At 45.8% G+C, this 10,801-nt stretch overlaps 2 protein-coding genes across 2 annotated transcripts in view; one reads left to right on the forward strand and one right to left on the reverse strand.

Annotated features, from left to right (window-relative positions):
• Window positions 1-7,524, forward strand: part of Crm (cramped chromatin regulator) — a 59,133-nt gene extending 51,609 nt beyond the window's left edge. The window contains exons 18-20 of the mRNA XM_077703377.1: window positions 1,867-2,024; window positions 3,777-3,926; window positions 4,427-7,524. Coding sequence (XP_077559503.1) covers window positions 1,867-2,024; window positions 3,777-3,926; window positions 4,427-4,540 — 422 coding nt within the window. The 3' untranslated portion in view covers window positions 4,541-7,524. The remainder of the gene's footprint in view (window positions 1-1,866; window positions 2,025-3,776; window positions 3,927-4,426) is intronic.
• On the reverse strand, window positions 7,292-10,779 carry LOC144174606 (steroid receptor RNA activator 1-like). The gene is made up of 6 exons (XM_077703380.1): window positions 10,623-10,779; window positions 10,190-10,366; window positions 9,625-9,824; window positions 9,018-9,126; window positions 7,760-7,830; window positions 7,292-7,695 (listed from the first exon to the last, which is right to left on the reverse strand). Exons 1-6 carry the CDS (start codon window positions 10,639-10,641, stop codon window positions 7,576-7,578), a joined length of 696 nt encoding a protein of 231 aa, XP_077559506.1. The 5' UTR covers window positions 10,642-10,779; the 3' UTR covers window positions 7,292-7,575.
• Between the last annotated feature and the right edge of the window lie 22 nt (window positions 10,780-10,801).

The raw sequence follows: 10,801 nt of genomic DNA on the forward strand, positions 1-10,801 counted from the left end.
TTTATGTATGTAGAAGGCTCAGAAGGGCCTGTTATACTCGTTTATGGATGCTGTTCAAGTACCGTATTTGCACGAATATTACGGAAATTTTTTCCCGCAATTTTTGCCTCCACAGCGCCCCTCGCGTTATATTAGGGCGTAAACATAGCGCGAGCTTTTTTTTTTCTCTCCGTTCTTTCTTCAAATGCCTTCGTCCTCGGCACGCCCCTCCTATTATTATGCCTGGAACGTGAGCCGCGAACCTGCTGCTCTACCCTTGTCACCGAGAGCTCGCTGCTCTCGGCGTCAACTTCAATGCTGGCTTCTTTGGCTACGTTGGTAGTGGTCACATGACCAGGCGGTCTGGTCTGGAGGCGAGAGCTAACGTGTGCGCAACGCAGCATTGGCTCCTCATTGTACTTTGTTTTGTTCGTACTTGCTTCTGCCTTCTGAGCCGCTGCAACAAACGGGCGATCCTGCTGTCCGAAGAGCAGGGAAATTCATCTGTGGCGCGGCGTCTCGGACTAAGCGAGTCAACCATTCGATGTTGGAGGAAGTGTCATGATCGCATCTTTCAAGCCGCACCGACTCGTAAAGCATTCCGTGGACCCAAGTATGGCCGCTACCGTACACTTGAGAATGACCTGGCAGAATTCGTCCGGGAACGTTGCGGCCAGTTTTTGCCTCTAAACACTGAGCTTGTGCAACTCATAGCCAGAGAGCTTGCATGTGACCCTGGTGGGGCATGTGACGACTTTGCATGACTTTGCGTTGTAATCGTAATATGAATTTTTAAAATTTTTGGAAAAACCAAAAGTGCCCCCCTCACGTTATATTCGAGATTGCGTTATTTACGTCCAAATACAGTATCTCGCAACTGACACACGAAATATAGAGAACAGATCTGTGCGCTGGGAGGTCCTTTACAGTTTCCTGGCCAAAAATAGGGCTCAGTAAGCAATATCTCTGGTCCCGCCCTAGTGGAGATCACTTCTTTAGAGGCGCTCTTTTGTGGTGATGGCAGTGAACCTTGTTTATCATCCAGTGTGAATCTACCCTCTCTGTACGGTTTTTGCAACACTGTCATCCCAGTCAGGGTTACACCAGGGCATGTTTGGTGGGCTGGGGAGTTATGCCCCTGTCCCTTTCCTCAGGTACAAGGGCTTGTCAGTGGTGAGCATCGTTGGGGGTAGCTGTGACTTTCCGGAAGCATTTGCCACAGCTACTCAGTCACTAGCTTAGACCAAAATGGCACACACGTGTAAACACAGCGAGTCAGCGAGGTTTTCAAAAAGGCATTTTTGCTGAACATTCGTGCTGTCTCTGCTCCCTCCCAACACTTGAGGCATAAAGCAGTGAACAATCTGTAAATTTTCGTATTTATTCGAATGTAAGGCAAGGTTAAAATCTGTAGCCTCAAAGTCATGTCATATTCAACGCTTACTATATATATATATATATATATATATATATATTGTTGCAAATATTAGAGAAAGAAGAGGTGGCTATCGGCAGCTGCCCCCCAATATCACCATCATTGTAATGGTCCATCCGCCATTAAAGATTTGCTCGCGTCCCGCGGTCCTCGCCTCGGTTCTTCAATATATATATATATATATATATATATATATTATATACACATATATATACATATATATATATTTATATATATATATATATATATATTTATATATATATATATATATATATATATATATATATATATATATATATATATATATATATATATATATATATATATATATATATATATATATATATATATATATATATCACTTTCCAATTTGCACCCTCTCCTTATAATCGAATAAACGCGGTAGGTGCGTCAGCAGCAGTGGTGGTGATCATGGTGTGTTCTCCTTTCAGAGGCTTTCCAACTGGCGGTTGAAGAGGCCACGGGTGTGGTCAGTGCGCCGCCAGAACCCACCCCCACGATCTCAAAGACGGAAGGCCTGACGACACCACCCATGAGCCCCTTCAAGCTCGCTCCCGCGGCACCCGACCCCACCTGGCTCAATGGAGAGGTGGGCAATCTTCTCTTTTGTTGCCGCTGCTCTTTCTGGTCGGGAGCAGACGGCGGGCTGAACTGCGTAGCAAGTGACCTCGTTTGTTTGAATGAGACGCAAGCTCCATTTCCTGCCGCGTTAAAGCTGCGAAAGAAGCCTGCATTTCTTCTCACCTCCTCCCTGTGCTTCCTTCTTTGTTGCGCATGCAAGGGTGAGACAGCTGCGCATATTACGCAGTTTTGATACAAACTTGTTTTCCTGCGCCAGGCTGCTCCGCTCTGAAAGCTTGAAAATTGTAAAAATTGTGCCAAACTGCTCCAAAACAGTCTGAGATCCAAGGATTTTAACGCTCCCGTCAGTTTCAGTGGGGAAAAATGCTTACTGACGGCATAATTTTCCAGCACCCCCAAGGTAACTCTGTTTGTAAAGGTTTAATTTATTGGTCATTCAATAAAAAAACCTTATAAAATTGTCCTCGGGATAGTTTTTTCAAAAGTCGCAATGTCGGGTTGCACATGTTATATTCTGTGAGTGTTTATAAAGTTTTCCTATCGAAAACCATTGCAAAGTCCTGTAGAAAAATTACTTATGTGTACCGAGGCGACAAACTACTTGTGCAAGCTGATGAAAAAGGGCAATTTTCGGAGCGCCGTATCTCTCCAGAACATTACTGGGCGCCGCCATCTTGCTGTGGAAAAGATTGGAAAACATGGCCACCGGGCGGAGCAGTTGCTCGTGGGTCAGGCAGAGTGCTCTTCGCCGATTTCTACCGTGGCTTTGGTTATTGGGGTGGCTGGGTTTGCATTTAGTCATTTGATTTGTACCGAGAATTTTGTGCAACTCAAAACCAACGTTCATCAAAACCAACATGGTGCGCGTGAATTCGCCGTGTTTCGGCCTTGAGTGTGGGGCTCGGTGCGCGTTTGAAGTGAAATTTCGGACTCATTCCTGTAAAAAAGGCCGAGCTATTGCTGCATTTAACAGCGATCTTGCGAGTGGCGGGAATGGGACGATCGACACTGCAGAAGTGGCAGCGCAGGCTACATCGCCGCAAAATGTTCAAGCAGTGTCCAATAGCGGGACGGGCTATTATTGCACGCTAGTAATAATGGGTCATCTGTCTGAAGTGAAATTTCATGCCAAGAGGGAGGTCGTTAAACATACCAGCGTTACTCAAATTACGATCGTTGTGAACGTGCACCTTGGGAACTGAAATGGGGGGCGGGGGGATGCTGGTGGGGTGCGACGACTGTCACCTCGCTTTGTGCAACTGAAGCCGTGCCTCTACACTTGTGCGTAAAGCCGAGTCTGGGATTACAAAAATAATAATTTCGGCATTCACATGATGATGAAAATGCCTTACAATTGCTTAGTCTTTCAATTCAATATTTCCAACGGAACTCCACGCTGTCTATGCACAGACCCTAAGAATTTAAAAATGGTTTGTAAAAAGGTAGTGCAGTTCGTACCTTGTGATACTCTGGCAGAAAAAAAATTTATTGAAAGGAAGTTTCAGTTTTATGTACGCTCAAAACCAATTAAAAAGGGCACTTTTCCACCCCGAGTTGCCGAAAATTTGATTTTTTAGGCTCCGAAGGTGACAATAAATGTCGTTCTTCTGCTCCAAAATCGAGATTTCGCTGCTCCAAAAACTGCTCCCAAGCCTGGTTCAGCTGTCTCACCCCTGCGCATGCATTTTTGTCTGCAAGGCTTGCTCACACCACTGCGAAGTTTTTGACGTGGACGACGTGCGCGCTCCCTTGTTCACAGAGCTCGGACTTCTCGCTGAGCACCCTGCTGAACACGCTGGACTCTCCGCTGAAGGCGGTAAAGGTGGAGCCACCTCGGGTCGTGCCGGAGGCACCCATCCTGGCCCTGGAGACCTCTACCATGGATTCCATCTCACGGATGGCGCCCGACGTGAGTCCGCTTTTCGGGGGCTTTTGTCGTCGCAGGACGCACGAGAAACGGGGGCACCAAGCTTGAAGTCCAGGCGGAAGCGATGGACTTCTGGAGTTCTGTTCTTACTTCCAGCACAAGTGCAAGCCCGATCAGCAGCAGGGGTAGCAGATAATTGGCACAATCAGCCATGTGACCAAGCAAGCTGTCAGCTTTTCTGTTCACCCTGCCATGTACACATGCTGAGTGGGCCTTCCCTGCTGCCTCGCCACTTATCTTCCAAAGTGTTCCTTTATGTCGCAGAAAAAAGGTGTATAGGAAATGGGAAAGAGGAATGGCCAGCTGTAACTTTTTATTTTTAAGCAGAGCAGCATCTGCTGTCGCTCAGGCGAGTCAAAACGATACTCTGCTTTTATCCTTTCAAAGAACGCGGGAGTATTTTTCTCGTCGAATAGAGAATTTGCGTAGCTGGGCGGTGCCTTGTTTTCACCGCGCCCTCTCTTTCCTTTTGTCCTGCACAGGTTGACACTCATCTGCAGTGCCTGATGAACGAGAACAGCATAGACTATGTCGCCAAGTTTGCCGACCTTGCTGCCAAGATTGCCTCGTCCAACTCGGAGAACAAGAGCTCCTAGCCGCAAGCACGGGGCGGCCGACTCACTTCATTGTACATAGCCGTGTACCATAGCGCTTGTTGGAGGCCATTATTTATTGCGCTCACTTCGTTGGGGCCCCGCGTGTAAATAGAGACCCCTCCCTGGCACTCTGAAGGAACACACCCGCAGGCGGCGTGCCGAGACGATTTTATTTTGTTATCCATTTGTATATGACAAGGTTAACTACTCCGAGGATGAAAGAGGACGTTGTAGCGGGACACCCTGTATTGTAACAGTCGCAAGGGTTTGCGGAACTGAGTTTGGCGATTTAAATTGATTCGCCCTCAGGCATGCTGTCTGGCAGGCGCTGTGTGTGCATGCAGGGTTCCATGAGGGGTGAAGAATCAAATCTGCTATTGTGTTCGGTAAACATTTGAGGACACCCATTGAGCTGATGTACGGTCTGCGCACCGATCATCGCAGCTGTTCAAGTGGAAGGCCTGGATGGACGATGCCTGCATCTGCGCTTCACGTGGACAGAATAATTGTTTGTTGTACGCAGATTAAGGTTTGTTGGATTGTTTGGCATGCATGTAGGTGATGGCAGTATGCTAGGTAGTTGTAGATTTCGTAGCTGGCACCGACAGCACTGAGCGCCTGTACAAGTTTGTAAACAGTTCATACTCGAGTTTGCGTACTCTCGGAGCCCTGCCTTGGTAAATGTAAATAGGAATTTCGTTTTGAACTTTTGGAAGCTTTAATCAGCAGCAATACAAGTGTGTGGGAGGCTGCTAGGTCAGTGGCATTAGTGCCTATTTGCGACGATGTATGCAACAAGCTTCAAAATTGTAGCTTGAAGGCATCCAGTATTTTGGATTTAACGGTAAATCTTGAAATAGGAATTTTGGGCACGCAAATGTCCTGTCGGAACATAACTATGGCTACAAGACAATAGTTTTAATTGTGCTCAAAAATTTAATGTAGTCCTGCAAAGAAGCCGCATGCCTGAACATTGATTACAAAACAAAAACTTTACATAAAAGGCAGATGGTTAACATTTTACGTACTAATGGCAAAACTGCTTCTTTGAATGTTTTTCGGAGTAGTGTTGTTGAATCAGCTAAACTACAGGTTTTCCCGTTCAATTTAATCCAAGTGCCAACCGATTTAATCCAGATGCCAACGAAATTACTCCATCTGTCAGAAGGTTATTCAGGGGTGTTTTGTACCTGCCGCGGTGGCTCAGTACGAGGACACTGCTGAGTACGAGGACACGGGTTCGATTCTCGGCCACGGCGGCCGCTTTTCTGATGGAGGCGAAAAGCAAAAACTCCTGTGTGTACGAGATTTCGGTAAAGATCTCCAGGTGGTCAAAATTAACCTGGAGCCCTCCACTACAGTGCGCCTCATTGCCTGCGTTGCGTTGGCGCGTTAAACGCTACAATCAATCCATCAATCAGGGGTGTTTTGTGCGAAATTGGGTGCAGCTTTGCAGACTTTGTTGTGCATCGTGTGGCGAAAACGTAATGTTTCTTGATCCATTATGTACAAAGTATTTTATGCGCACAGCTTAATGAACGTTTACTAACACGTGCAGACCAAGAGAGTGGTTTTGTTCGACTGTTGGTGCAGTGTGCTTATCATCTGCTTGCGTATTGTTACGCCAGCAGACTTGCCAGTGTATTTATGCGCGAACAGATGATATTATAATTTGGAAATAATACTTAACACAGCCGAGAAGCATTCATTGATTGAAAATCGGAATGCAAAGGGCATTTAGGTAATGCGTTTTTATCAAAGGAACTTCTGAAGGCATTGTTACGCGAGGAGCAAACGATGCTTCTGACGAAAGTTATCGACGACGCTCTTGCAGACGATCAGCTCGCAGCACGCGGCACCAGCGGATCAAAAAAGACGCTCTCTTGGTCTGCGCGTGTTAGTAAATGTCCATTAAAATGTGTGCGCAAGATAATTTGCACATAATGTACCAAGAAACATCATGTTGAACCACACGACGCGCAACAAAGTCGGCAAAGCTGCGTCTAATTTTGCACAAAACACCCCTGAACAACCTCCTAACAGCTAGAATAATTTGGTTGGCCCTTGGATTAAATTAGCTGGTGCCTCGATTAAATTAGATGGCGTTTGGATTAAATTGAGCAGGAAAACCTGTAGATCTACGGTTCAAGCTCATTTGTCTTTTTAAACTGGGATGCTTAATGGCTATTTATTTTATTAAGAAGTCCGAGCGCAAGGTGTATGCGTTGAGCTCTTTCAATGACAACTTGCTGCAGCTTGCAACGAAGCAGTGAAGACACTTGTTAGTGGAAAGTTCTGTGCAGTACAAATTACCTTTTAACGGCGCACCCCCTGTAAAAACACTCTGCTTTGTAGGCATGTATGAACAGTGGTTTGATGTTTCATGGCAAAGGCAAGTCTTCCACTGAGCAAGTTCATCCAGTTTCGTTGTGGCTTTGTCAATTTTTTAATGCTTTACATCGTTTGTGTATTTATTGTTATAGAAGTTGCTGCATGTCATGTATATATTATATGGAAAAAAAAAAGTTACAGAAGCATTCAATGTTCTCATCAGGTGGACGTATAAAGCCGCAGCCTCAAGCCCAGCCGGATTCTACATACCCTTGCAAAAAAACATGGGTCCATCAATCAGTCGCTGTTCAGACCTTACTCAGTGGCAACTTGTAATTAGCTCATTATTGTCTTTACACAAAATCTATAAGGGGACCCGTGCACTCACTGCTCGCAGCACTCAAGAAATCATAGAGACAATTGCCATCGTCAGATAGTTTTTAATTTCAAATGTCGCAACAGAGTAGGTATTTATAAATTTTACGCCGCTGCTTGTAGTGACGGTGTGTGCCATTTGACGCCGAGATGACGGAATTTGTTGCGCTGTCCGTGTGTGTCCGCCATCCATCCAAACAAAGCCTCAGAGCAAGGAAGATGGTGCTCAGCTCTGCACAAAATGGGCAATAAAGAGAAGGAAGGCTTTTTTTTAAAGACACAGGTGGCTCGTGTGAGTCCTTGTTAGTGCGGCTACAGATCTCTCTTCGCTAGGCACACTCGGTGGACACAGCCTCCGTATCATCGCCCGTAGCGGGCTGCTGCTGCTGTTCTCCCAAGCTCTGGGCCGCTAGGATCAGGTGCTTGATTCCCAGCATCCACGGACTGACCTGTATGAAGAGGTGGGGGTCGGCTTAGTACAAGGGGACCTCCTAATGCGGGCAGCTGGCTCACCTCGCTTACGTAATCCACCATAAGTGAAACGTGTAAGGCGTCTGCCTTCTCGTGGTTCCCGTTTTGCAGCTCTGGGGGAGACAGAAGATAAGGAAGCTTTATTAAAGTTTGGCCCTGTTTTGGTGCTACCAAGAAGCCTGCTGGACATTATTTTAGACCTTTTTGCGTCGGCCGAAGCCAAATGTCAGCCAAATGTCAACCAAATGTCTGCCAAAGCCAAATCAAAAGGCAGTGACACATACACTGCGCCACATATCTGTGATAAAAACAATGACAATACCGTACACTAGACGCCAGTGCTTAACCCACAGCCTCACTTCATTTAAAATATTGACATGCACATAACTATTATGACAAGTCAAAATCCAAATTTCATTTAATTAAGCTGGATAATTGGGGGAAGAAAAGGTAGCAACGTCTAGTAATCTTGCCAACATTGATGATGCTGCAAATAACTTTCATTCAAATAATTGTGGCAAAAGTTTAAAATATTGCCTTTTCCTAGTTTATTAATGGGAAAGAAACAAAAGGCTGCAGGGAAAAAATGTGCCAAATTGACAATAATGGAGCCCAAGGACATGGGTTCGATTCCCAGGCGTGGCGGCTGCCTTTTTTGATTAAGGCGAAAAATGAACATGCCGCACGTTAAAGATCCCCAGGTGGTCAAAATTATCCGGAGCCCTCCACTACGGCGCACCTCATCGCCTGTGTAGCGTCGGCGCATTAAACCTCTCAATCAATCAATCGACAATAAAGGAGATACACTTCACAGCAGACCAGCAGCTGGAAATGTGGCACCTCCATGAAAGCACAGCAGCTTTAAAACTATGTTCAACAACTCTTACTTGCTTTTTTAAAGGCATTGAGTATTTAATTTAATTTGTCAAGCTCTAGTTTAATATTCTGAGAAAAATACCACCGCCCGAAATGCAAGAACAGAAACCATGACGGAACCTTTATCTACAGTAAACAGGCCCTACCAGGTTTAAAGAGATCTAACCTAACTTCCAATTCTTGCTAAGCCATGCCTTTTGGTGTGCGCAGTCGACCTGGCTGTTGTTATTTGCTTCCCCAAGTATATCATATTACGGAGAAAGGAAAGTGTCCACACATTAACATTTAGCACGTTACAAACCACTTGATGGCAGAAAACTTGTTTCTTGTCAAACGAGGTTATGGTGAAATCTGTAGACTAAAGCAAAGTTGTACGATGTCCTTGCGATCCCCAAAAGAAATGAATGCAGAATTGGAAAATCACCTTGCGCCAGCTTGTACATTTGCTGCTGTACTGCCAAGCTGAGCTTTTTCTGCTCCCAGTTGGTCTTGAGTATGCCTAGCCGCTTCCCGACATCATCCTGCTTCCGTTTCTGCAATTGAGAACACAACGTCGGTGCCCCACACACCTGCAGCATTCTAGGAAAAAAAGCAGACTATTCCTTTACAGGTGATGACACTTGCAAACTCGTAGAACGTGCAGGCAATTCGCGACAATACATGCATTGTGCTGACTTGCTCCGTACTTTGTGACAACGCAAGTGCATGGGTCATCATTGTTATCGACATGCTGATGTTGACTACAGAATGAAGCCCTCTGCCATAAACTGGTTTCTCCGCAATGAAAAAAGCTTTTTGGCACTGAATACTCTTATCTCACACAGGTTTCTTTCTGGGATGGCCTGCGGGGGCTGCACATCTATGCCATATGAGGCCGTTGTCATATTAGACATCTAGTCTCGTCAACCTCCTCATATCCGGCCCAAGAGCCAGCCATTAGAAAATCGTTCTGTACACAAAGACCACGTTATTTGCAGTCAATCGGCACACGTCTGTTATATAGAATAATTACAAGGTAGGTAGATACCGACCTCCATATGTTGTGAGCACTGGACAACGACCCTGTCGAGGCACTTGAGTGTTTCTTCCTTGAGGCTTTCCGGAGGACAGGCTGGGGCCGCGCTACAACTGTCATCCGCCTCCTTGGTATCCTTTCCACATGTGGGTGTGCTGTCTTCATTAAGGCCTAGCTTTTCGGTCGGCTTCACAAGCTCGGCGCACGCTGCCTGCACTGAATATAAAAGCAAATTCGGAGGTAGCGTCTACACAAACGAAGTAAAGGGTTAGTACGAGCTTCTCAGTATGGCTATAGCCAGGCCATGCATGCAAGCCCCGTACGACAAGGCAAACCAATGCCCCAAGGTTTCGCCCCATATTAGGCTGTTAAGGTAGCTGTAGATTTTCCAGTAAACTATAATAGCATTCCAGCAACAGACTACTACAAGCACTCGTCGAACAAAAGGCAGTCACATACGGGCTCGGACAATCACCCGGAATGAATGAATGAGAGCACATTTATCAAAAATTACTTTCGGTGAAATTAAACACTGCATTGTAGGAAACACACAAGCACGACAAACATGCATCAAGTCAAACCTGGTGGTGGCGGCGCTGAGCCGGGCATGGAGGGCACAGCCTGGGGCTTGATACCATCCTGGGGAAATGGGACCCTCTTGTTTAAAAAGTTTCTCTTGGGCGCTGCTGCGGCCGGTGTGCCTTGCGCGTTAGTGTAGGCAAATACCGGAGGATCGTTCCACGCCTTCTCATCATTGCCTACAAAAGAAAAGAAAAATTAAGCACACGTTTTGCGCACAAGTGTCAGTTGTGACGTTTTCCAAACAGCTGTTCGTGTCGAGGTAGGTTTCGCTTTGCTAGCTGAAAGCGGTCTCAATAAAAGACTGCGCGCAAACGGTTATGTCAACATAATACTGATAAAATCAACTTTCCGCAAGTCTTACAGGACAAAACTACGCATCAAAGGACGGTATAAATTATGAACAGGAAGAATTCTTTACGCCGACGCGCGTACCTGGCCTGAGCGCCGCCATATTTGTTGTGACACGTGCTTGATTGATCTGCTGTTTTGTTCATTAACAGCTTTCTTGTGTTGACAGCTTGAACACATCAAAATTTACCACGCAACTACAACCATAAATAACGGGTAGATTATTTAGGTGGATAAATTTAACGCACGTTGCAGTTTTTGTG

Source organism: Haemaphysalis longicornis, unplaced genomic scaffold, assembly GCF_048455015.1.
Source record: "Haemaphysalis longicornis isolate Haplotype H1 unplaced genomic scaffold, Haemaphysalis longicornis Haplotype H1 scaffold_3, whole genome shotgun sequence".
Taxonomy (NCBI): domain Eukaryota; kingdom Metazoa; phylum Arthropoda; class Arachnida; order Ixodida; family Ixodidae; genus Haemaphysalis; species Haemaphysalis longicornis.